The 27,471-nt window shown below is 44.8% G+C and overlaps 1 protein-coding gene across 6 annotated transcripts in view; it reads right to left on the minus strand.

Annotated features, from left to right (window-relative positions):
* PTPRB (protein tyrosine phosphatase receptor type B) overlaps nt 1-27,471 on the minus strand; it is an 85,441-nt gene that overhangs the window by 51,256 nt on the left and 6,714 nt on the right. For 4 of the 6 annotated variants that reach the window (XM_090042521.1, XM_090042522.1, XM_090042520.1 and 1 more), the window contains exons 3-7: nt 24,285-24,523; nt 17,596-17,863; nt 8,752-9,030; nt 7,447-7,704; nt 3,130-3,393 (exon numbers count right to left, since the gene is read on the minus strand). In XM_090042521.1, coding sequence (XP_089898647.1) covers nt 3,130-3,393; nt 7,447-7,704; nt 8,752-9,030; nt 17,596-17,863; nt 24,285-24,523 — 1,308 coding nt within the window. Of the gene's footprint in view, nt 1-3,129; nt 3,394-7,446; nt 7,705-8,751; nt 9,031-17,595; nt 17,864-17,946; nt 18,376-24,284; nt 24,524-27,471 lie in introns of those variants that run through there. The other 2 variants (XM_090042524.1, XM_090042525.1) reach the window with 2 other exon arrangements.

Genomic DNA, 27,471 nt, shown 5'->3' on the forward strand with positions numbered 1-27,471 from the left:
ACAAAAATTGACATTATGCATAAAAAGAAAAAAATAACCCATTACCACCAAAAATCTTATGTGCTGTGCTCAGTCAGAGCTGTTGGCAATCGAGAAGTTGTGAAGGCTAAGGATGTGGTAGTCATGGGGGACCTGAACTTCCCAGACATCTGCTGGGAAGAACAGACAGCCAGGTCTGACCGCTCACGTAGGTTCTTAGACAGTGTGCAGGACCTTCATCTAATCCAGGAGGTGCACAGCCCCACCAGGGGAGATGCCTTGTTGGACCTAGTGCTGGCCATGGGTGATGACCTCGTGAGGGGGTTGTGGGTGCTCGACCACCTGGGCAACAGCGATCATCGCCTGCTGGAATTCACCATCCAGCGCAAGGTGACAAAGGCATGCAGTAAGGCTGCAGCCCTAGATTTCAGGAGGGCAAACTTCACCGAGCTAAGGAGGATAGTTGGGGAAGTGCTGAGGTCCCAGAGGGGAGGGGAGCCAGGTGTTCAAGGAGAGTGGTCGCTCCTTAAGGATATGATGCTCCAAGCCCAAAAGAAGGTAATCCCAATGAGGATAAAAGGGAGCAGGAGACCACACAAGCCTCCATGGCTCACCAAAAGCATCCGGGAATGTCTCCTTGCTAAAAAGGAGGCATACACCCAATGGAAAGAAGGGGTCATCACCAGGGATGACTATTCTGCAGTCGCTCGGGGATGTAAGGGGGCAGTTAGGAAGGCCAAGGCAGAGATGGAATTAGGGCTAGCTTCCCAGATTAAGGACAATAAGAAGTCCTTTTTTAAATACATAGGGGGTAAAAAGAAGGTCCCGGGTAATGTGGGGCCCTTGCAGGACACGCTGGGAAATTTGGTCATCACACCAGACGACAAAGTTAACATGTTTAACGATTTCTTTGCCTCTGTCTTCCTAAGTAGGGACCAGAACAGCCACCTCCCTGCTGGGCCCCCCTCAGGCCCCAGGGGAGGCACACCTGGGCCAAGGGTTAGCAAGGAACTAGTTAGGGAGCTTCTGGAGGGGCTGGATATATTCAAGTCAGCCGGTCCAGATGATCTCCACCCTAGAGTTCTAAAGGAACTGGCCGAGGTCACTGCAGGACCCCTGGCCTGGCTTTACAAGCACTCATGGTGCCCTGGTGTGGTGCCAGAGGATTGGAAGAGGGCCAACGTGGTTCCCATCTTCAAAAAAGGGAGGAAGGAGGACCCGAGAAACTATAGGCTGGTTAGTCTTACCTCAATCCCAGGCAAGCTGTTTGAGAAAATTATTCTGGCGCACATCCATGAGGGACCAGCAGGACACTGCATGCTTAGGGGCAATGAACACGGGTTCATCAGCGGCAGGTCCTGTCAGACCAACCTGGTGGCCTTTTACGATCAGATCACCAGATCATTAGATGCAGGGGTAGCAGTGGACATAGTCTTCCTAGACTTCTGGAAGGCTTTCGACACTGTCTCTCACCCCGTTCTCATTAAGAAACTGGGGGACTGAGGTGTTGACACCCACACAGTCAAATGGGTCGCCAGCTGGCTGGAGGGCTGCACCCAGAGGGTGGTAGTGGATGGGTCCTTCTCAGCCTGGAAGGACATGGGCAGTGGGGTTCTGCAGGGCTCAGTCCTCGGGCCCGCACTGTTCAACATCTTCATCAGCGATTTGGACGAGGGGGTAAAAATCACCCTGTTCAAATTTGCTGATGACACTAAGATGTGGGGGGACGTAGGCACACTGGAAGGAAGCAACAGGCTACAATCAGACCTAGACAGGTTACAAGGGTGGGCGGATGTGAATAGGATGGGGTTCAACACAGACAAGTGCAAGGTGATGCACCTGGGGAGGCACAACAGGCACCATACCTACAGGTTGGGGAACTCCTCTCTTGTCAGCATGGAGGCAGAAAAGGATCTTGGAGTCATAATTGACTCCAAGATGAACATGGGCTCGCAGTGTGGGGAGGCAGTCAGGAAGGCCAACCACACCTTGTCATGCATCCACAGATGCATCTTGAGCAGGTCCAAAGAGGTGATCCTCCCCCTCTATGCGGCACTGGTCAGGCCGCAGTTGGAGTACTGCATCCAGTTCTGGGCGCCGCACTTCAAGAGGGATTTGGACAACATGGAGAAGGTCCAGAGGAGGGCCACTCGCATGATCGGGGGCAGCAGGGCAGGCCCTATGAGGAGAGGCTACGGGACCTGAACCTGTTCAGCCTCCAAAAGAGAAGGCTGAGGGGGGATCTTGTGGCCTGTTATAAACTAGTCAGAGGGGACCAGCAGGCATTGGGGGAGTCACTATTCCCCCGTGCACTGCCAGGAGTGAACAGGAATAACGGTCACAAGCTGGCAGAGGGTAGGTTTAGGCTAGATATCAGGAGGTGCTACTTCACGGTCAGGGCGGCTAGGATCTGGAACCAACTTCCAAGAGAAGTGGTGCAGGCTCCTACCCTGGGGGTTTTTAAGAGGAGGTCAGATGAACATCTTGCTGGGGTCGTTTGACCCCAGTACTATTTCCTGCCATGGCAGGGGATCGGACTAGATGATCTGCTCAGGTCCCTTCCGACCCTAGAAACTATGAAACTAAGGCTTTGACTTAATGAATGGTGCCTAAAGTCAAGATCCTACGTAATACTAAATTTGAATTCATCCTGTCAATCCCAATGTATATAAACAAACTCTAGAATTGCAGTGATCGAGCCCAATGATTTGCACATGTCTGATTTGCAAGGGTCAGAGTGATATTGTTATACATTGTTGATAGTTATTTAAATAATTTCACTCAGAAATTCTATGTGAACACTTCCATTTCTTACAGTGTCATTTTACATACTGCTCTGGGTTAGAGTCAAGCTAACAAAATTGCTCAAAAGTAATTTGATATATAGGTGCTGAACAGTCTGGCTACAAGCTCAACCAGTTACTGAAGCGTAACTACAGCATATACCACTGCTTCCTACTCACAGGGTGGCACTGTAGCTCTGACTACTGGCTGCGCAGCTGCTGTGATTAAGAGCAAGACATAACTCTTTTTATTTTATATTGCCAGGCAAACAAGCATTATTCCAACATGATCTTCTACATCATGGTTTAGGCAATGAGACAGATAAAAGCAGGCAATTACAGTGTTTTTATGGGGGAGAAGACATACCTGTCCTGCCAGTTGCCTTCTTAACAGTGACTAGTTCACCACTTATCGTGCTGACAGTAACATGGTAAAGACATCCTGGAGTTAGCTTGTTAAATTGAGTCTGTGTAACCTGGGGTGGTAAAGTTTTGGTTTCTTTAATGGAGCCAAGGTAAGACAGTGTAATATTATAAAAATCAAGGTTTCCTGGAGGCCTTTTCCATGCAACTTTTAATGTATCCAAGCTGCCATCATTAGTCACCATCAAATTTGACACTTCTGCTGGGTCTAAAAAAAAAACACAAGAAAGAAAACAAAACACTTAATTTAGAGAGCACAAACCCCCTTACTTCTGTACTGTGCTATGCATTTTGAATTTTTAAATTCATATGTAAATTCATATTTAAGATCGTTAATTTAAAAAGTGGTTCTATTAATAGCATTTACTATAACAACACAGAATGAGCAAATCCATCTGACATCTCCAGTATTTTTAGTAACTATTTGGGCTCTGGTGGGTCTCAAAGAGGGGGAGTTCTAGATCTGAGGATCAGTTACTGCGAATGACCTCTTGTGTTTAGACAGGCAAACTTGGGGTACAGCTGGTACTAGCAGGAGGTTGCTTCTGGCTGATCTCATGGATTGCAATGCGGTATAACAGAGAAAGCACTATGTAGGACCCAGCTGTTTAGGATCTTATAGGTCAAGAATTTGGATTGAATCTAGAAAGCTATAGGGAGCCAGTGCAGAATCTGGAATATTGGAGTTGTGTGTTCTTGGTGACCAAACCCCTTCAGAAGTTGAGCCACTGCAAACTGCACCAGCTGCAGCTTCCACGTGGTCACTGAGGGCAGCCCCATGTGAAGCACACAGCAGTTGTCTATCCTGGAGTTTAAAAAAGCATGGATGATGGTGGCCAGATCCTAATCTGAAAGGAAGGGTTGCAGCCTTCTCACCAGATGGAGTTGAAGAAAGATGCTCCCAGACACCGCTACCACATGATGGTCCAGGTTGCAGCAGAGGATTCAGTGGCACTCCCAAGCTGCAAACCTGAGTGACAAGGGGAGGCTGAATCTTATCAACACTAGGTGATCCAATGCGTGCCAGTTCAAGCAGTCTGCCCACCACCACCACCACCTCTGTCTTGTGTGGACTCGGCTACAGTTGGATCACCTACATCTAGGACCCAAAAGATGCCAGGCACTGGGAAAGGACCAAGACAGTGGGGTCCAGGGCAGATAAGAGAGAAAGAGCTAGGTGTCATCAGCAAACAGGCAGCACCTCACTCCAAGCCTCTGCATGAGCTCACCCAGCAGTCTCACATAGGACCTCTGAGGGACTCCACAGGAAGGGTGGACAATGAGCACTCACCCATCTCTACCCTGTGGGACCTCTGTGCTAGGAAAAAGAAGAACCAGTTTACAGCAGTTCCAACAAATACCCACCAGCTTTATCAGTACCTCATGGTTAATGGTATTAAAGGCTGCTGAGAGATCAAGTAAGATCAGCAGGATACAATTTCTCCTGTTGATCTCCAAGAAAAGATCATTTGACCAAGGCCATGAAGGCAATCTGGCTCTGCACCCAGGGCTAAGCTGACCATATGGAAATCCCAGAAATCTGGGACATCATCCAGGAAATCTGGTACACTGCCCCCCTACTGCCTAGCTGCTCTCACAAGTCAGTGGGGATGGGATTGTGTGCTAGGCAAGCTGTGGTGCCTGCCTGCTCACCTGCAAGGTGCTCCATGCTGCTCTGAGTCCCATCCAGACTGTGACCTATGCCCCTGTGATGCCCATTATAATTCCCAATAGCTGGCTGGGACCAGCCTCTGAAATCCAGGACTGTCCTAGTTAAAATGGGACATGCGGTAACGCTGCCCAGGGCAAAAGCCAGACTGACAAGTGTTTATGAAACACAGTGCATCCAGATACATTTGGGGTGGTCAGGCAACCACCCATTCAATAATCTTCCCCAAAAAGGGTTGGTTGGAAATGGGGTAATATCTGGATGAGGAGACAGCATCAAAAGACAACTTTTTGAGTAGGGGTTGGACAACTGCAGATATAAGAATATCTGACACACTGCCCTCCAAAAAGGAGGCACTGACAGCCCACACCAGCAATGATCATCTCTCTCTTGGTTGGCTTTTACAAGGCAAGATGGCCATGGATATGGTTCATAGCTGGCTGCCATGAGCACTTTCATGCTGCCAAGCACAGAGGTGGGGAGTGACGACAGCAGTAGAAACTGACCCATGTAAACCAGAAAAGACAGGGATTTACCCATCTGAGACTCAAACATTACAGCACAAGCGGTGATCCCCAAACTGTGCTGGATGTGGTAAGTCTTGATTGTAAAGGCCAATCATGGCACACACTGCTCAAGATTCATGATATAGCAGTGCAAGTGTTAGATGAAACACTACAGCTTCATGGCACTTACTCCTAATTTACACTGGCTTATGTGGGATCAAAATTAAGCACCTTGTAGTTTGATACTGCACCAAAATACTGTGTTTTCAGTAGATGTGCACCTATACATTGGCCTGATATTGGATCAGTACCGATAAAAAGAAAATTAGTTGCATCGGAAATCAGCCCAATGGGGCCGATGATTTGGTTGATAAATGCTTATGTGCGCATGCAGCTGCAGTGGCAACGAGGAACAGAGCCTGGCAGCGCGGAGAGCTACTGCCAGCTGGTAAGTCCATTCTGGTAGAAGGGAAGTAGGGAGCAAAGGGGCATGGGGGGGACATATTACCCCCCTCTCCCCCCAGCCCTGTGGAAAAGGAAAAGGAAAAGGCAGGCACTGCCCAGCTGGGTCAGTGCACCAGGACACTTGTCGGGTGGGGGAAGGCATCCCCACTGCTGCGCAGACCCTAAGAGGGTATGGGGTGGGGGGAGCAGGGACACTTGTCCCCGGATGTGCATGAGGTGGGACAGGTGGGCTGTATCAGGCTCTTCTCAGCAGGGGCTGAACTTGGGGCAGGGGCTATGGAGGGGGCTGCAGCCACCCAAAATTTCACCATAGTTCCCTCCCAGCGCTCCGACTGCTGCCTGCCCACCCAACACAGTAGGGTTGATCTGGAAAGAGATGCAGCAGGTGGGAGGGAGCTACAGTGAAATTTGGGGTGGCTGCAGCCCCCTCTGTAGCCCTCACCCCAAGCCCAGCCCCCTGCTGAGAAGAGGCTGGTGCAGCCCCAGCTCCAGCCCACCTGCCCCACCCTGTACAGATCTGGGGGCACATGCCCCCTCATACCTTTCCAGGGTGTGCACAGTGGCAGGAACCACCCCCACTCCCTGATGAGTGCCCTGCCCCACCCCAGGTGGGAAGCGCCTGTCCTTGCCCCCTACCTCACCACAGGGGGGTGATCTGACCCCCCATGCCCCTTCCCTCCCCACTCCCCTTCCACCACAATGGACTTAGTAGAGGGAGGCAGCTCTCCATGCTGTATGGGAAATCAGACTGGTATCAGCTGATATGCCTCCTTAAAAATCGAATATAGGTATCCGCCCCAAAAATCTCTATCAGTGCACCCCTAGTTTTCAGTTATGATTGTTCTAAAAATGTAACATGTCTCTTGTTGCTAGAGCTGGGGAGGAAATGCTTCCCTATACTATGCAGATTTTCAAGATTTCAAACCTTTTCCTTTACACATCGGGGTAAACAGAGATCTTGGGGAAAGAAACAGACACACACCCCAGAACAGCAAATGACCTAGTGCTTAGAACACTAACCTGATATGTGGAGAACTCAAGTTCAAGGTCCTGCTCATTCTGTTTGGAAGTCTGCATTCAGGGAGTCCGTAACTCCACATTTTAGGAGAGAATCTTATCCACCAGGGTCAGTCTCTGTCTTTCTGACCCTATTATTTATATTCATATAATGTGAAAAAGCTTTGACAGGCAAACTCAGGCAACTTAGAGAGCAAAAACTCAAACCTGGGTCTCTCACATGCTAAGTGAACGCCTAGTCAAACAGGTTATGTTCCCAGTAAAAGCTGTGATTCTAATGAATTAGTTTTTTTTAACCATTTCATTAAAATACCCCAACAGTTCTAAAGGGAATATATGGCTCTAAATTAAGATTTGTAAGCCCCCAAAAAGGGAACAACAGAAAATATTTCTATTCTCATGAAAGTCATTAAAGAGCTATAGATTAAAGAGGACTATATACTGTCTAGATCCTTACCTGCAAGTACTTCCTGGGGGCAGTTAAAGCTCTGACACAGATTAAAGACAGTAATATAACCTATACTGTTTATTTTTGACTGCATCATGCAATCCTTAATTTAACCTTATGCTGTTGTTTTACTATGAGGTATTTGAGAAATCCTACCTGTCCTAACAAGTTTAAAGTTGTAGCTCTCCAGCCCTGCAGCTTCAGTTATGACAGAGAGATTATACAGGTGCCCTGCTGTAAGTCCAGAAAAAGTGTAGGAGGTTAAGTGTTCCTCCTGCTTAATCTCCTGATCTTGTTTGTCATTATCCAGTAATACCAGTCTGTATTGATCCACATTCCCAGAACCACGTTCCCATGAAACACTGATCGTGTCCGTCTTGACAATGACCTGAATATTTTTCACAGGAGAGGGAACTGTAGGAATGAAAAACACATGTTTTATACATAATGATTTTCTTCACTATTTGAGATTCAACTATGTAACTAACAACTGAAAGATTTTAAGATGGTTTAGTGCTTCCAAAAAGCAAAAGCAAAATTTATGGCTAAATATGATGTGACAACATTCTTTCTCACTTAGAAAATGATTGTCAAAGTTGGCAACGGAGTTTTGATTTGTTTATTTCCATTTATAACTATTATGTTCTGCTTACAGACATAAAAAACCTCCAAATGGTACTTTACTTTAAACTCTTCATGCCCCTGTACTGAGCCTAGCACATGCCCAGAAGAGGCATCACATGAGGTGGCTCACCCAATGTCTGTATAGATCTGGCATTTCAGTGGGGCTTTTTGGGAACTTTTATTTAATAGTTGATTGAATCAGCTTTAGATAAAAACACCAAAAAAGCCCAGCTGAAGCGCCCAATCTATATGGATGCTGTGGAGGCAGGTCTAACTAATGTACTGCTTCTTCCAGTTTGTCACCCCATGTGCAACCCTGGCCCGGCCCTCCTGCCAGGAAGAGCCTGGTGCCACTCCCAGCCCCCAGTGGCAGCCCAACCTCTGCCACACACACACCCAGGGGACACATGATCCTCCATGCTTTCCCTGGGGTGCACCAGTGGCAGAAGCCACCCCCTCTCCTGCCCCATGCCCCTGGATGAGCTGCTCCCACCTCTGTCCCAGGCCCTGCCCCACCCTGGTTGGGCAGCGCCTGTCCCTGCCTCTGCCATAGCGCCCCCCCCCCATACCCTCCTTCACCGTGGGGTCCTTGATTTGCCGCCCCTGCCTTCCCCCTGCCCCTTTTCCCTCACAGACTTACCAGCTGGACACTGCCGACCTGCACACATGCATGGAACATTTATCAGTGACGTTATTGGCCACATCAGCCAAAAAAAGCCTACTGCCGATAATGCCAATTTTGTTTTATTGGCACCGATACAACATGAACCGATGTATCGGTGAACCTTTAATTGTAAATAGCCTTATTCAGATGAATCACAGTAAAACACAACTTACCAGTAGATCCACTGATCTGAAGTGCAGAGGTACTTTTATTTCCAGCAACTGCAGTTAGGACAATATTGTATTTGCTACCAGGGATGAGATTGGAAAAGGTCTGCTCTGTTCTGGAAACACCTCCTGATATTGGGATCTCCTTTATCTGTTTATTATTACGATCATATAGCTGTAACACATAAAAGTCCACCCTTCCTGGAGATGCACTCCACCAGGCCTGTAAGCTTGTAGATGTGGTTTTGTCTTTATTAAGTTCAAACTTAGCAGGTGGTAAAGGATCTGCAATTAAAAATAACATAAAAATATTAATTTACTTGGGGTTTTAAGCAGCTTTGTTCAACCAGTACAGACCATTTTTCAGTTTTTCATTTTTCCACTGCTAATCTTCCTGTACAAGGCTTTGCTCCATTTCCAAATGGCAGATTCACTGAAAATACAATTAATTTTCCCATGAGATGGTCCTAAGTGACCCAGAAATGTGTATACTATAGAAAAAGGCACGCTGTGCTGCATATAAATAATGAGTTTTGAACTCTGTTGACATTAAAACCATGACAATGCTGTATCATAAAACAGATCTGCAATAAGACTGCCTCAGGATAATGTTGTCTATAAATATGGCACTAGTAGCTTTAGTGTTAAGACACTTACGCCAGACTACACTATTAATGAGGCTTTTGAGTCAGATTCACTACACCAAGATCATAAATAAGTGTGCGACCTATTTCAATTTTTTCTAGTTAGTCACAAACCTGTGTAATTAAAAACTCTTTATGGTACAATTTTAAGTAGTAATCTTTTGCTTTGCTATTTCCTTCCATATACCACTCCTGGAAAGGCCTTTAGTACTAGAAATACTGTCCGGCTTCACACTCGCTGGGCATTTGCTTTAAAATGATAACAAACAGACTGAAAAGGAGAGACTGCCAATTGTTGTTGTGGTTTTCTGTTAGGTTGTGCATCAACTCAAAATATAGCATATAACACAAAAGGCATTTATCATACACTTATGTAATAAAGTTCTAGTTGGCTTTTGTATTTGGCAATGAAATTATGTTATCATACACAAAAGAAAGTGCATTAAAAAAACCTCCAGAAATTGCACAGTCAAATACTCATAAGTTCAGAGTATACAGCAACAGGGTTGCCCATGCTATTTGAATTCAGTCCTTCAGGGCATAATAGAAGACAGTATCACAAGGAAAGGAAAGGGTCTACTAGCTCTCCAGGTAACTTACCAGTGCAGCACCATATATATATATATATATATACACACACATATATACACACACACACACACACTTTTTTTTTTCCTTTCAACATATGGCTTCATTCCCTGTGGACTCTGAATAAGCCAGGACAGAGAGCATGTGATCATTTAATTGGAGACTGAATCAACCTTAATTCTGGCATTTCCTAGCTTTCAAGAGCTTGACTTCGCAATCTTAATGTTTATTGAATACATTTTCTTGTATGTGACTCTCTAGAGCGTTCTTTTAATGCATTTCCTTGTATGTGAGCTCTAAAAAAGCAACAGAAAGTAGGATTCAGTTCTGTCCAGTGAAACTAGACTAATGCTCCAGCATAGATCACCTGATGGATGGAAGGCATACCTTGGCACACATGGCTAAAAAGGGGGTGTAGTGGCCCTACTATTTCAGGACACAACAGAACTATCATAAGACTGATCTCAATATGCTACTCTGTCAGAGCTTGGCACAGGGCTTTGCTGGGTAAAAGCCACTGAATAATGACAATTCTGGGCTGTAGAGAAGCCTGAAAGATGCCTCGTAAGGCTGCTATAAGTTAGAGTTTCCTCTGTTGCTCCCTTCAGTGAGGCCTCAGGGGCTCCCACAACTCCTCATGATAGTATCTGGGAGGTACAGAGATGGCTGAAAGCCTCTTCCACCCTTACTCCATTAGGACAGCCATTTTATTCTGGAAGGTGCAGACAGAATCTGCACCAAGTACTGTTCTAAACTCTTTCTGATGGGACCTTGTGCAAGCTCTCATTTTTTCCAGCTAGAAAATATGGGGAATGGTATTTATTAACTTCCTTTCTAATACTGGGATTCAAGGCCATGCTCAATGAGTGCAAAGACCCCAGAATGATTAACAAAGGTCAGTGGAAGCTCGAAGACTAAAATTCATGGGCTCCATCTTGGTGACCAACACAAAAGCTTTCCCTAGATAAAAAGAGTGGGGGCAATTTCTAGTGCTGTTGCTGCCTGCCTGCTCCTTTTTCCACCTGGAACTCTGTATCTGGGAGCATTCTCAGGGACGTTTGCATGCTAGGAGACCTAGCCTGAAGTGTGCCCAGAACAGACTGAGACTGTAAGTCTCTTACAAGTTCTGCTCTGCTCAAGCAAATAAACGATGATGTTCAAGAGTTAACTGTCACTCAAAATTAATAAGAATCTGAGGAAAGTAAAGGCATCTCTCTGACCCCAGAACTCTTGCTGAACTTCAACTTATTTTGCCAAACTGTAAAAGACTAATGTACTTCAAAAAATGTAAGAGAACTGAAATGGACAAAACTACCTACTTCACCTGTACCCTCTCTTGGAAACAAATAACGTCTTTCTTCTGAAACATTTTCTTTTAAAAAATATTTTCAATTGAAGCAAGGAAGAAGCACGACCCCCTCCCAAAGGTCAAACAGTTAAAACTTAAGAAACTAAAAGCAATTAAAATGGGGGGGGAGGGGCGGGGGAGAGCGGGTATAGCACTCTATGTGTCAGGAAGCCTTAACAATGGGCCTTGCTACCAGCTCCACCTAATATATACTAATGCACTAAGGATTATTGCGCTGGCAAAATGAATAGCTTTAGGATAAAATTATTCATGGAAGACAATTGGTTTAATCAGAAAAGATCAACATTTGAGCTTCTGAAATAAATACACTGTATAAGATAAGGTTCATTAGGTAGGTGTGATATCTTTTATTAGACATCTACCCAAAAAACCTTGCATGCCTATGTCCTTAGACCAACATGGCTACAACCAACAACCTCATATAAGGTAAGATGCTTATACAGCTGAAAATTCATCAGACTGACTGAGAGTGGCAAAGAACCATGCCTAATAGTTGGCAGGCTCTTTCATTCTTGTTGAGACAACAAAATTAGGAGTATGTTGACTGCTCATTGGCGCTCCAAACCACCCCCAACACTGTAATGCAAAACATATCATATCAAATCATTCAAAGATAACAGCGTATTATTTTATACACTATATCTTCTGCATACACTGCATTAGATGTGGCATTTATCTTCTAAGGTGTATTTAAAGGAGAACAAAAAAAGCTTGCGTGCCTAGAAAGGTGAAGTTCAGAAATTCAGACTTTATCTAATCTATCTGGCCCAGAAAAGAAAACACTCAGTCCTTTGTACATCCGTTAGAACAAAGGAACAATGAGATTGGGAAGTGCCTGGCCTGAAAGAGCCCTTGCTGGAAACAAACACTTAAAAAACCATTTACATTGTTATAAAATTCTTTGCTGGCCACTGTCCAACACTGATATATCACAGAAATAAAATATTTTCATGAAGATATTTTTATACTAGTCTATGATATATGAATGAATGCCTTCAAGAATACAGAATACATAAATAAATCCACAAATCTTCAGGGTCCATTCTTTTTTTTTTTTACCTCTGCTGAATGAGTTATACTTTTCATGAAGGTTTTTAACAAACCTACTATGCATGTACAGCTACTGCCCACATTATATTAACATGGTAATTGTGATTGCATACATAGATTCTCAAAGACATAATGGTGCTTGAATCAAAGAAACAAAATGCAGATTTGGTCTTGCAAGATGAGGACAGGACTGAGAGTGGAAATTCTTGAGCGTCAATCCTCCTGGCCTTCAGGATCACCCGGAGTCTAGCAGAGTTTATGAACTCTGATGGTCCACTTCATGGGTGGGAGCATTCTTTTTTTCTTTCTAGTTAAGTACTAAGTTTCAAATAGGATTCTGGCTCTGCTGGCACAGAAGCAGGTATTGATGTGCTGTGCCAACTCACTCAGCTTGGGGAATGGTAGCAGCCAAATTCACCAATATGGATTTTGTAATATTTTAATAGACTGCTGCACCATTTATGCCCCATCTAATTCTAGAAGAACCTAGTTTTTCTGTCGGATGAAAATATAACAATCAACAGCAACTTTAAAATGTTTTCTTTTTCAAAAAGCATGGGAATTTCCAAGTAATATTAAGATATCTTCAGGGTTCTGAAGGCCAATTATGTATTTCTAGAATTTAAATGGTGTATTTTTCTCTAAATGTAATAGTAGGCTGGAACTTCTCCTGTGTTTTTTATAAAAAGTTGTGACTAAGAGCCTGAGGTCATCCAGTAGGACATTTGCAGAATCAGGGGCCTAAGTGCTGGTCTGAAAATGGGTCAGATACAGTCCCACCACTCTTATTCTTGTAGCAGTTCTTTTTGCAAAAAATAGAAAAATGAGGCTTATACTACAATAAAAAATGATCTATAGGCTTATACTGTATCATATTTAAAAGATTTTGATAATATTGGCCAACTCATATATATACAGACATACGTGTGTATGTGCACACACATGTTTGTGTGTGAATATATATGTATGTATATATATAAAATTTTATATGATTTAAACTCGGCGCTAATCTAGAGATGGGCAATTATTTGGGCTGGAGGGCCAGTTAAAGAGTTTTAAATGCTGGGTCAGGGATGGGTGTGCTGACTCAGCCTAGCATAGTGGTGGGAGGGTGAGAGAGGGCCATTGATCCTATCCGACCCCCAGCTTGTCTGCCTTACCGCTGGGAGCAATGGACAGAGCAGGTGGGCGGACAGGTGGGGTTTCCATGAAGACCAGCCTGGGACCCCTGTGGACAGGGCTGGCTCAGCGGAAGGATGGGATGGACAATGGGTAGGTGGGGAGCAGCATCAGGGAGTAGAAAGGGTGGGTGAAACCAGGATTGTGGGACACAGGGCCAGAGCTGAGATCACGGGACAGTAACAGTGCAGGGTTGAGGCTGGGATCACAGGGTGGTGACAGCGAGGGCCCAGGGCCCAGGGCAGAGCCACAATCTGCCTCCTGCACATCCCTGTGATGCACACCAGTTCCACAGGCAGGAACATGCAGGAAATAGATCATGGATTTTCCCCAGGCCCTAGCCCCATGCTGTCATGAAAACCCAGCCCCAGCCACCTGTCCTAATCCTAGATGCCACTCCTCGTCTGCCCACAGCCCCATCCAATCTGCCTGGCTAAGTGAACTCTGCCAGTGGGGATCCTGTGCCAGTCTTCATTGAGACCCTGCCCACTTGCTACATCTGGTGCCCCTGGTAGTAAGTGCCGGGCAGACAGGCTGGAGTGCCCGGGCAGTGGGGCCAAGTCTGGAGGCTGCAGCACCAGTGGAGACACAGGCAGAGGCAGGCTGAGAGGGCTACCAGGAAGCCAAATCTGGCCGCCATGCCAACCATGCCCCACTGGACTCCTTCACCACAGCCTCGGCTGTCCCCGGTGCCTGGGCCAGTTGGGGCTGAGCGACCCGCATGGGCCAAGCAATCTCATGGAAGGCTAGATCTGTCCTACGGGCTGTATTTTACCTACTCCTGGGTTAATCACATCTTCTCTGTGAGGTCTGGTGTGCCGAATTTCTCTCTAGCTCAGTGATACTAAACTGTTATCATTTCCCCCTCATTTTCTGTTCTCTAAAAATAGCACTGACGTGAAAAGGAACTAGCACTTTATAATACATAAGCCAGTGGTTCTTAACCTTTTTTGGACTTGAGAAACCTGTCACTGGATTCAAAATACTCCTCATAACCTTTGTGAATTGAATGGCAACCAATTTCAAAAACTAATTTGTATTTTAGAGTGCTTACACAGGGCCTGGGCAGTAGGTATAGAGGATCTCCAGGTAGGGACAAGCCTGAGCCTGGCTGATCTGTTTAGCTTCTCACACATCACTTATCTCCTCCTGCCTCAGATCTGGTAGAACCCCGGGGTGCCCCAACACCCTGGTTGAGAATCACTGGCATAAGCACATATCTGGGGACTGAAGACCACTTTTAAAGGATCAGGTATTTGACTACACTTGAACGGATTATTCTGGAGCATTGTATCAATATTCTATAGTTACATGTACTGAAAAATTAAATGGCATTTATTTCCTAAGAATCTCCATAGTACCCAAGTGTTTGTACCCAAGTGTTTGTATACATTTAGGTGAGCTTTTCTTGTTTAATTCCCTTCCCCCCCCGCCAGAAATTTAATATATTAAGGTAGTCACATTACATTAAGATTGTTTTATTCAAGAGTTGGATTAACCCTCACAAATCCAAGACAATTTGGCATAGGACTTGAAGCATGTTTAGTACACATTATGCATTAAACTTACCTTTAAAACCCTAAACAGAATAAAATGAGTTGAAGATAAAAGGGAATCTTTTTGATTTAGGGGATTAAGCCAGAGCTTCACATTATTTAACTATTCCACCACAATAGATACGTGTGAACATCTGACATGAAGGTATAGCAGTAAGTAAAACATTGTGGGTAAAATGCAAAATCAGCAAGAGAATTAGCTTATATAAGCTTTAGCAGGACTGAATGTTAGCAAAAATGTTATTTATGCGGTCTATGAAGCAGGCATGTCATTTAAAGTGTTAGTCTGTGTATTTTTATTGCACATAATGTATGTGCATATATAGCTTTATAACACAGATCTTTTTATGAACATCTACATGTATAGTGGCCCTGATTCTTTCCTCCTGATGTCAATGGCAGTTTTGTCTTTGATATGCCCATAGGGCTGCTCACATATACACATTTATAGGTTAGTTTCCAGTAATATATGCCTTTATGGATTTAATGTTGATAAATTATTTCACAGAATTCTCAACACCAAAAATTACTGAGCAAAAAGTTGGGATAGACCTCCAGAAAATTAGAATAAAACACTGCCCCTAGTGGAAAAAGGAAAGGAATAACGTCTTTAAAAAACCTGTAACTTACCATATACAAAAGTGTACAGCTTATTATGATTACATTGTTATACATCTTCCCAATTTAAGACATTCATTACAAATGTTGTGAGGAGTTATACTCCGTAGATAATTATTTTTTTTCTAAACAGGATGCAAACCATCTACATAGCCTAAACAGATTCAGTGGATTCAGGTGCTTGGTGATAACACGAAGTACAAGGCTTAAGCAATCTAAGCAGATGCTTCTACAGGCGTCTCTTGCAATATTCTCTATTTATATTCTAACAGTGTCCTTCTGCTTTTTCCGATTTCTCTGCTATCCAGTATCCAAGAAAAAAACCCCACCACCTAGACCAAGGTCTTGGAAGATTTCAGCTGTAAACTTTTATCAGTCTTGTTACTCTGTATCTGTATTAGATCCACACTGGACAATGCAAAAGGCTGTTAACAGCTGTTTCAGTTATTCCTCTCATCTTCCTTATATTCTTTCAAAAGATAGTTATCAAGCAGGAAATGTGTCAGAAATAACATTTACAAAACACTGGCTAAACTGATCCATCTTAAAACAATTCCTATTAGACAAAGTATATCATTTGCTGTCTATACTGCTGCTTTTTTCTCACTTCTATTCAAAGGCTCTGCGTAATAAATATTTACCATTCAATACAGTTTGTGATATACACCTCCAGCTCTGATAACAGTTAATTTGTTATTTTAAAATAGTGAGTCATCAACATTAAAAACAGTTGGCACGCTCATACATTTAAATAGCTGTTGCTATGGAAACTATTACCCAGTCCTAACAACCAACACTTGTAACGTGTTTAAATGTGTATCATAGTAGATTTGCCTACACCAGACTTTTTAGCTTGAGTTAACAGATTGCCAGTTAACCAAGACATTTCAAACAGTAGTAAGAGCTAGTTCAGAAACTGTGCAGTACTTATGATTCAAGACACTGGTCAGAGAAGGTCATTTCTGAGTGCAGTCAACTTTAAACATAGGCTAAAACTATGTTTTAAAATTAGTTTCTCTCTACAACTAAGATGCCAGGCAAAGATGAAAAAAAGGAAAAGAGTATGACAGGACTTTTGACATGTTGAAATGAGTGCTGCTGGTTCAAGCTCTATCGCTTATTACCAAACAGATGAACGTTGAACGTATTCTGGTCTTAAAAAAAAAAAATAATCTCAAGTTTACATGCCAATATAGGCAAAATGGACACAGCTCTTCTCCTACTGAAGTCAATTATTCTGCGCAGCCTTTTGTTGTAAAGCTACATACAAGGTATATGCCTGCATAGAAAGCCTGCCTGGGACGGTATGAACAATAGAAAAAAAATCAGTAATAACCGGTCACATTTCTAAGACGATAAGTCTACCGCGCGTTCCCAAGGCTGCCGAGCTCCACGCTTCATGTTATCACCAAGCTCCTTACTGAATCCTGCCTAGATCCCCATGATTCATGTCCCCTTGTGCTTACAGGGCATATTAATCCTCCTTACATTTTTTTAGTTCTTTATATTTGACTATAAAATGAAAACAGATGGGGGGGGAGGGGGCTTTGACTTGTTCACCACCAACTTCTAGGGGCTGCATGGCTCATGGGGGTCCAGAGAAGAGAGGGCTTGGACTGGAAACCCCGTCTGATTTCTCCCGGCGGAGCTGAAACACGGGCTGAATCCAGCCTGGCAGCAGCGATGCATCGCCCGGCTGCTGCGGGGCGCGCAGGAGGCTCCGGGTGGGTCCTCTTGGGTTTGTTCGTTTTTAAGGGGTTATGAAGAGCCCTGAACACACAGGCCCGTGAGAGCGCGCTCGGCCGGCAGCGGGACCCCTGCCCTCCCCCTCGCCCTCGCCCCTCACCTGTGCGCAGGGAGATGTTGGCGGCCTCGGGCCCCGTCAGCGCCTGGACGCGGAAGCTGTAGAGGGTCCCGGCTTGCAGGGGGTCGCAGCTGGCGGTGTAGGTCGCGTTGTGGCGCCGCACGGGCTGGCAGGCGGCGGGGCCGGGCTGGGCGCTCAGGCTGAAGTTGCAGGGCGGCCCCGCGCTGCTCCAGCGCACGTGCACGGCCCGCGCGGCCGCCCGCCACTGCGGCCGCTCGATGGGGCAGCGCGCCGGCTCCGCGCCCCCGTCCTGCGGGCACCACACACCTGCTTAGTGTCCCGGCCCCGCGGGGAGCCCCGCGCCCCCCCCCGCCCGCTCGCCCGCCCGCTCACCTCCAGCAGGGCCAGGGCCAGCCAGAGGGACAAGCCGGCTCCGGGCCGCAGCATGGTGCCGGAGCCCGGGGGCCCCGTCCCGTTCCCGCGTTCAGGGCCCCCCCGCGCCGCCCCGGGGTGTCCCTCGGGCGGGGGGTGCGCAGCCCGGCTGCCGACTCCGGGAGAGGCGGGAGAAGGCGGCGGCGGCGGAGGAGGCAGGTCGCCGCAGCGCTTCCCACGCTGCCATGCTGCCCCGGGCTGACTCCGGCCGCCGCCTTCCGCAATCAAAAGGCAATTTCCTCGCGGCTCGCTCCGCGCAGCGACGAGGCGGGAGCTGGGGGCGCCCCCCGCGCCCTGCCTCCTCCCAGGGCTTTCACTTTCCCCCGCTCCTTCCTGCTGCGCCGGGTGCCTTCACTTTCCTCTCGACCCCCCCCAGCCCTCTTCCTTCCTGCCCGCTTCCTCCCTCAGCGGCTTTCTCCCGGGCTTGGCTGTCACCGGGCCGGGGCCCCCCACACCCACCCCGGGCCGCGCTGCCCGAAGGAGCTGGAGAAGACAGGACGGGGGCGGGGGGTTGCTAACAGTCTCCAGATAGCCGAAGGGCTCCTGTGTAGAGGATGGAGATCAGCTTGTAAAGAAGTATTTTGCCGACTATTTGAGTCGCTCTAATCAAAGATAGCGGATTTACCCAAAGACCCGTGTCTGCCTATGTCCTTAGACCAACCCTCGCCCCTGAGAGGATGGAAACAAGCCTTGAATCTGTGGCTGCAGGGGTCGGGCTATGGCCCAGGGTCTCAGAGGGCAGCAGAGGAACCTCAGGATGGAGATTTGTGGCAGCACTTTCTGACTGAGGGCAGCCAAGCACTGGAGCAGGCTGCCCCGAGGAGTGGGGGGAGGGAATCTCTGTCCCTGCAAATACTCAAGGGCAGTTTAGACAGAGTCCAGGTGGGAATGGTTTGGTGAGGGATGATCCTGCCTGGAGCAGGGGCCATACTGCATGACCTCCTGTCTTATGTAAACCCTCTTCAGGTCACACTTGCCTCACCCCTGGCCCCGTGCAGGCAGGTTTCCCAGCTTGCTCCCTTTCCCAACCAAACAAGCAAACCTGCCTCCGATGCCCTTTCCAGCCCCACCAAGTGTCTCTGCAAAACTACACCAGCTGGAAAGTACCATTTTCTAGCTAAAAATCTTCAGAGTTCATCTAGCGGGAGGTTTACATTGTTGCTTACCCTGCCCAAAACCTCATCATTTCAGCAGCACCCCGGCAAAACAGCCAGGAGCCAACCCACGCTTTTATTATTTTTCCATCTATTAAAACTGGTCTAGTGTCTACCTGGAAGAACATAGTAAAGCAGCTCTTGCCCTGCCCTGGTATTTAAGTTCTCCACAACTCCATGTGGATGGAGGAGAAGGCTGCATTAGCTCAGGTTTTGGGGGATTTTGCTTTTTTCACCAGCCTTTGTCCTTGAAATAACCTCCTTCCCAGTCCCTAAATAACTTTGAACCTAAAAATACACACCACCGAAAGCAAGAAAGTCTCCAGATTCTCTGGGAGCAAAGAAAAGGCATTGCACCCAAGGCAGGATTCAGAAGCAGCAGCAGCAAAACCCACAACTTCTATAGCTCACACCCATTTCCTTATCCTTAGGTCTTAGCCCTTAACCACCAGTGCAGAGAAAACATAGCTGAAACTATTTTGCATCAGGACAGACAACAAGCCAGAAGCAGATATGTAGCTGGGTAGAGATATTTTTTTTTCCATGCACAGGGACATATTTCTGCATCTTGATGCACTGTATAATGTATTAAGATTTTACCATTACGGTAAAATCCACCATTAAGGAAGGTCAACGGCACCAGAGTTTCATTTTTCTCTATGTGTATTAATATGAAAACCTGGGTGACAAATCTTCAACCTCTGGCAGAGTGGCTGCTTTGGGATGTTTCTATCTAGATGTCTGAGAAAGTCTAGAAGTTGCCTATATAGCACAGATGCATTGGCAGAATTCCAGTTCTTCTGCTAACCCTTTACATCCTGTGGTTGCTGAAGCCACCTTTCTTCCAGCAGAGTTCAGCCCTAGTGGGAAAAGGAAGGCTTCTACTTTTGCCTGGCAGTTGGCAGAAGGCATGTAATTCCATGTCTTTTGCTGGCTGCCACTGTCCCTCTTGCCTGCTCCATTACTTCCATGCTCCATTACTGCTGCTGCCACCAGAATTTCTGGTAACTGGAAGTGAAGGGAGGAATAACTTTGGAGAGGACACTAAAGTCTCACACCCTTACTCATCAGGGGAGCTACCTTGGTCCCAATCCCACACTGAGATTAGGGATGTGTGGAGTCCTCGGGAGCCTGTAAAGGTCTGGTGACATGAAGCTTAGCAAACAGACTAACTCTGCCTGGAGTCCCACTGTGAAGGGTGGCAGGATGAGGGACGTAATAAATGGAGCTGCCACCCAAGCATAAACACATACTGCATCAATTTCAGTGATGCACCTGAATCTTTCTATATTTATAACTTTAAGACACATGCCTTGTGTTGTCTATCAACCGTTTATTACTTTAGAATAGCTATTTGAGGAATACTCTAGTTTGTCACTCTTGCAATTGAAATGTCTTTAAAACTATCTTTAGAAACACTTGCTATAGTTTCACTGGAAGTTAAATGGGTTTGTGGGTTTCCAGATCTGCTATGTGTTACAGAATGCAATGAAACTCAAAGGGTACAACTACCTCAGTGCATTAACTACTAAAGATCACTGATGGTAGTATATTTTAACTGAATAACTAATATAATGCCAAAAAAGTTCTTCCACACTGGTCCTGAGCAGACATACCCTTAGCAAATCGGCAGTCATAGCTGTGAGGAGTTACTGAAACTGTCTGTTCAGCCAAGAATTGAAAAAGAAAAAAAGAGCTGGAAGTCAGTTTTGGGAGTGCCCGGATGTGTCTCTAATAGCAGGCTCCAGAGTCTCTTTCAGACACTTTCCCAAGGTTTCCTGGCATTTTTTTTAAAACACCAACCTCTCTCTCTCTCTTTTAATCAAAAGGAAATAGGCTTTGCATAGCTTTTGTCATAGCTTTGAAAGTGCAAGCTGCAGATTTACTTGCGACCCAAGGCTTGGGTGACCCAAGGCTACTCTAAGCTAAACATTTTGTTTGATTCAAGTGCCACCATTGTCCCCCCCAAATGAGAATGTTTGCAGCCAAACAACGTCAAGGCTTTTATCATGTAAACCACAGGGATTGGCCTGTGCTGGTGCAGTTCATTGAAGACATTGTATTCCAAGCAACAATAGTCAGCACAACATAGTACGTTATATCAAAGCATTGTATAAACACAAAATAATCTTTTAATCATCTAGGTCAAATGTAGAAATAAGTGGGGATGGGCAGGGGCTTGGGAGGAGGGTTGTTTCATTTTAAAGCCAGGAGAACTGAAAGCCTACTGGTTTAAGGTAAAAAATGTTACGCTTCTATGTCTAAAATTCAGCACTTCAGTTCAATGACCTGTTGTTGCTGGGAGCCTTAGGGGCTCAGCAATTATGAAAAACAAGTCTTTATTATTAAAATGCCCAATGTGGTTTGGTGCTTAAAGTGAGATACCCAGGCTTGAAAACCTTGACCTAAGTTACTTGCTGAAATCTACACATGTGAGTCACTGACAGAAACAAGACTCAAATTTTGGAATTTTTAGCTCCCAGTTCACTAGACGACCATGTACCTTGATTTTTCTAAATCTTAAATGCACCTGTTCTTACAGTGCAGGGAAATATTCAAGCTGGAGTACATGTACCTTATTGACGTGTGAGGTAGGTAGCTCAACATACTATCAATTAAAATCATATTGAGTAACATTTAGCTTACTTGAATTAAGCCTGAAATCAAGCTTTACATGGGTGCAATGTGAAAATAGTACCTTAGCTCAACACCAGACTGCAAAGTTGTGGGACAGCAACTCCACCCCTTACAATCATTACTCCAGTCTGTGAGCTGACATACCAGCCAGAATCCCAGCTCTTGTTTTTTGTTTTTTTGGGGGGTTTTTTGCAGGGGGGGGGGGCAGGGGGAGAAGATTTGTGGAAGCTGTATCAGCATAGTCCTGGATCACATTACTCTCTCTGACTCTAGTGCCATTATTCACACCACCTAATAAAAGATGGGTGCAGAGACTCTCTTGTGACAAACCAGGGACATGCAGGTACTGCTTTGACACTTCTTTGTTCTCAGGATCCCAGAACAATTTAACAATAGAGATAAGCTGGTGGTGAAATGCTTGGACAGGCTCATTTAATCGGTACGGATTTCACCTTTAAAGGAAAGACCATTGTGTAATTTAAAAACAATGTTCTCATTTCTAGAGTAGCCTCATGGCTCTACACTATTTAGTTAAAATAGGATAGACACAAAACTGGGAAGATACAAAGAATATTTCTTAGATTTACCTGAAGTGACATTGACACCTGGAGCGATGAATAAAATTTATGCTCATCTATTGCGGTTTTTTAGCACAGTGAAAACTCCCTGACACATCCTGTAGAAACATTGCAGAACTGAAAGGAACTCTTCACTTCAGTGGGCACATCTACACAAGACAATTACTGCCAAGTCACCTAATTAAATCTGGAGTAAAACGTTAGTGTCTACACTTGCGGCCCTACTAGGATGGAGTAAACTAATAAATGCTACCATAAGTTAGGACTGATGGTACTAACCTATGGTGGAGTTATTTACTCCACTGCAGCGCATGTGTAGACACTGCTGGAGCTAGCTGGGGCAAGAGGGTGCTTCAGTAAGGGGGCTGCCTGATGGCTAGCCCCACACTGAAACACCCTCATGCCCCAGCCAGCCCCTCTGCAGCATGTTGAGCCAGGCAGAAGCTGTCCTGGGCTGGCAGGATGAGCCCTGGGCCCCCCAACTATTGGAGCTGTGCTGCCCCAGCTCAGTGGGTATGTCTACATGAGACACAACACTGTGCGGTAGATTACTCTACTGCAGAGTAAAGTGTTACTATCTACAGGTGTGCACCATTTACTGCCCAGTAAATTAGTCTACCGTGCAGTTAGCTACTTACCACCTGTATAAATACATTATGAGTAGAAGCTGACCAGGAGCAAATTTGATGCACATGTGTAGATGCTGACCAGGAGCAAATTTGCTCCTGGTCAGCCCCAACACCAGGGGGCCACAGGAGATGGGGAACTCCTCCAGTCCTGGCACTGCTCAGCTCCTGGCTTCCCCCAGGAGCCAAGTAGCACCAGGACAGTGTAGTTCTGTGCCCCCTGTCCTGGTACTACTCAGCTTCTGGCTCCCAATAGAAGCCAGGAGCCAAGCAGTGCCAGAACTGGAGAGCTCTTCACTTCCCAGAGCAGCTGAAGGTGGGCCAGGAACTGCCCATTTGGGGCAATCCCCGCCTAGCTGGGGGCTGTCTTCAAGCTGTCCCAGGAGCAGGACAGCTCTGGGCCAGCTCTGGGCTGCTGGGGAAAATCCCTTCCCAACAAGGGGCTGGCTGGGAGCTGTCTCCGGCTGTTCAGGAAAACCTGGAGAGCTCTACAGCGGCAGCTGTCTCCTAGCCTGATGCGTATCAGGACCTCTCCCAATGTGTACGGGACAAGGAGACAGCTGCTGCTGCAGCCAGCAGAATTCTCCTGACTCTGTGCACATGGGGATCAGCCCTGTACTCCCTGCCAGCCCCAGGCTAACACGCCAGGGGAGCCTGAAGCTCCCCTCACTGCTGCAGAGGGCCAGAGCAGGGTAGAAGCAGCCCTGTACTGGCTTGCTCCCATTGGGAGCAGATTTGCTCCCAACAGGAGCATGTGTAGACATGTTCCCAGGGAAGGCTTACTGTGCACGTCAATGCACATAATGTACTGTAGTCCTGAAAGCATGTGTAAATGTGGCACCTGGGAGCAATAAACTCTAGCACAAACTACACCGGAGTTTATTCAGATGCATTAATTTCATGTGTAGATGCACCCAGTGTGTTGTGATAGCAATGATATAACAAATTACATACCATGATCTTTAAATGAAAAAAGTCACATTGTTTTTGAGATGCAAATAACTCAGGGTGTAGTTTGCTTCTAGATAGCCTCACTGTGCCTTATAGAGCTATATTCAGAGGGAGCATTGGGTACAGAGGGGAAGGGGGAATTCTGTTGAGGTTGCATAGCCATTGCTTTACTGGGTATGACATAGTACATCCTGCATGGCTGGCCAACTCCCTTAACCTGTGAACTGTGTTGGGCAGAACCCATTTCACCAGTTTTTCACTTCATATAGCCCTTTGATAATGTTTTTGGGAGTTTCACCCATGGAGGAATTGCAGGCCTGATATGTTCCAATTAATTGTTTTATCTGTCTTACCTCCTCTGTAGTACTAGAGTAATGATGGGTACTTGTTGGAATCCAGGGTTTCTCTGTCACTGCCAACTTTGGGTTCAGACGGACTCTTTCAATAACACTTTTATTGTCGTTTTCTGTAACATTTTTTATGAAGATTTGTGAGCTGCCCCTCATGAAGATCTCAGGGCTAGATGTAAGAACAGTAAAGGGGGAAGAGGTACTTTTGTGGTTTTGTCCTGGAGTTTCTGTATCTTGGAGATCTAAGATAAATCAAAGAAAAATGACTAAAATTAGCTTCATATTTGCTTATTATCAGTTCTTTCAGACCTAATATGGAAACTGTCATGATGTAAGCAATTTAAATGTACCTGTCAATTCTCTAGTCTTCTAGGTTGAGTGGAAACAGTATTTGACTTACATGATCAAAGAATTTCCTAAAAAGCATAGCAAAATAATTTTTGGGACAATTTATACCATCAGTTCTCAAGAAAAAAACACTCACTGATTTCAAAGTTAGGGTGAGGGAGGAGAGCTGTGCTTTAATATAGATGACATAATATAGTTTACAATATTTTCAGCTTATTGAAAGCCATGAAGTTTTAGATTTGTGTGGGGAAAATAATGATTCACCAAACATTTTTGGCCAAACTCAGATCTTATTGCAATTGGTATAAATGCAAAATGGCTTCATTCAAATTAATGGCATTAGTTTGGTGTAAAGAAGCTCTGAAACTGCCTAAGTATTGTGAATATTTTGATGCCAATGACTAAATTCTTTGAATACTTGAAAATAGATCATTTTAGAATTTGTATGCACAGTTCTGTTGAGAAAATATTTTACTTCTTGTTTCTGTCATTTCAAGGTTCTGATAATGATTATATGAGTTAGCTGAATCATTTTCAAATTACATTACAGATTTGCTTTTTTAGTCACGTATCCTTCAGAGAATGCCAAACTTGAAATTAGAGTTCAGGAAAGATTTTACTGCACATTTTTCCTCCACATTTCCATAGCTCTTCCTCCCCACTGATATGCATTTAATATCCTTTCTTTGTGACTGGGAGGGCAGGGTTCAATCTGTGGTGGTCTCTACATCTGGAAACATCCAATTTAGGCAGTGCATTTGGAGGTGCTCAACATGATCTTTTTGCAGAAAACTGTATTCCTACTGCTATGGCTAGTCCATCTCTTATTGGCCCAAAGCCTAAGACACTGGGTCTGTCCTTGAACTATGTTCTCCAGCATGACAGAACCTTGTTTTGCTGCTGCACCACTGGGCTGGCTGCCACTTGTGACAATTTTAGTTTTCAGCCCCTCTCAAAAAAGGTTTAATGATTGGGTTAGATATAGCAAAAGCTTTAAAATATAATTACTTAGCATGTAATTATGATGTCTTAGCAGGCCAACCTATGATTACCAAAAGATCAGTTGGTGAACTTTCATCCCTGAAATGAATATATCTTGCTTAATGTTACTTAACTGAAACATTTGCTGCTTTTATTTACATTCAAAAATAAAACAAAATATCCAAAACATATGCTCGTGCAAGCTGCATTTTAATGAAGGTGTTTCCTGTCCTAAACAGCACAAAGTATTAACTAGCATGACCAGCATGGACCCTTTGAACCTTTTACAAGACATTTTTCATATGAATATATTATCTGCAGTAGATATTATCTGCTTGGTTTCTGTAACATTGTCAACCAAGTAAGCATAAACTGTTTCAAATAACTGATGCTGAATAGCTAATGAAACATGTGTGAATCAGCCATCTGCTATACAGTTCAAGGAAATGTGTAACAGAAATTGGTCTGAAACAGTATTACCACCAATCGACTGCAACATTTTAAGGTACAAGCCCAAAGTTTTAAAGGTACAAGCCCAACGTTTTCCCTATTTTGAGGAAAAATGTAACATTTTCTTTGTTACATGTGAAAGAGCAACAGAAACTTGCTACCTTTCTAAAGGCTTCCACATGCAATTGCTTAAAAGTTGCAAATCAGATTTTATTATAAATAAGGAGTAATGTTCATCTGAAACCTTTCATTACAGAGTTTATCCATGGGCAATTAATTGGTTCAGATAAAATAAGAATGGTTCTAAAACACAACTTTTCCTTTACATTTACTAGACTTGAAAATACTGAAGTTGTCATGAAAAAACTTGTATGATGTTCCCAGTTCGGTGAAAATAGGTATTCTAATGTAACACTCATTTCCAGCCAAGCTCTATGTTAGATAAGTATTCACGCTTCTGAAAGCTGCTCTGAATGAAACATTTAGGTTTGCACATTACTGATGATTTTTTATAGTAATTTTCACACAGCAGGAGACAGGCTCAAGTCATAATCTCAGCTGCTGCTAGACTACTTAAAATATCTCTCTAAATCTTTATTTTTATCCTGCTAAGATGTTCTTCATACCATAAAGGTCCCCAGAGGCCTCACTGGGCTCCTCCCTGGTTATGGGGTTTGGATATGTTTATCTCCACAGTCTTTTATCTGATGTGACCAGGGTTTTCCACCACTATTCTCCGGCTGTCACAAATCCCACAGGAGCTATTGAGGCAGCCTCAATAAGATGACAATACTTTTCTAACTAAAATGAATTCTTAGACACCATTGGTTTCTTCTCCAGATCATGCTCCATCATATTACTTTGTTCAAGTTCCGTAATGGAGCTGGTTGAAATTCTTTAACTTTTTGAAATTCTGACAAAAATACTTGACAACGATTCTGCCAACAACCGAGATAGAAAAGGGCTGGAATAGGGTAAAATGTTTAAAATCATTTCTACTTTCAGTCTGACCTATGTTTAAAAAATGGGTGAGATATTGGTATTACATATCCATTTTAAAGGAAATTAATGGAAATCCAAAGAGACTCCAGGAAAAAGGTGAAAGCGGGTCCAAGATGAATCTTGCACATTAGCTACTTAGAGAATGTTTCTCCTAGATGCATGATGCTGCCCCAGGAAAGTCAATGGGACATAAAATAAGGCAAAAGGATATTGTTTTGGAGGGGAAGCCTGATTAAGACCCAGGTGATGAAATAGATAAAGGGAAAAGGAGCAAGTTAAAAAAGGAAGAATGAAGTTATGGAAGTGAAGTTGCACGTAAGACTGCACATCAGTTGCTTGCTGATACAGTTATATCCTCTGTTTTGTCTATTTTAGATTGGAGACAAAACAGCAAAGAGGATATTGCTAT

This window comes from Crocodylus siamensis, chromosome 4, assembly GCF_052110815.1.
Source record: "Crocodylus siamensis isolate JL-2025a chromosome 4, ASM5211081v1, whole genome shotgun sequence".
NCBI classification, from domain to species: Eukaryota; Metazoa; Chordata; order Crocodylia; family Crocodylidae; genus Crocodylus; species Crocodylus siamensis.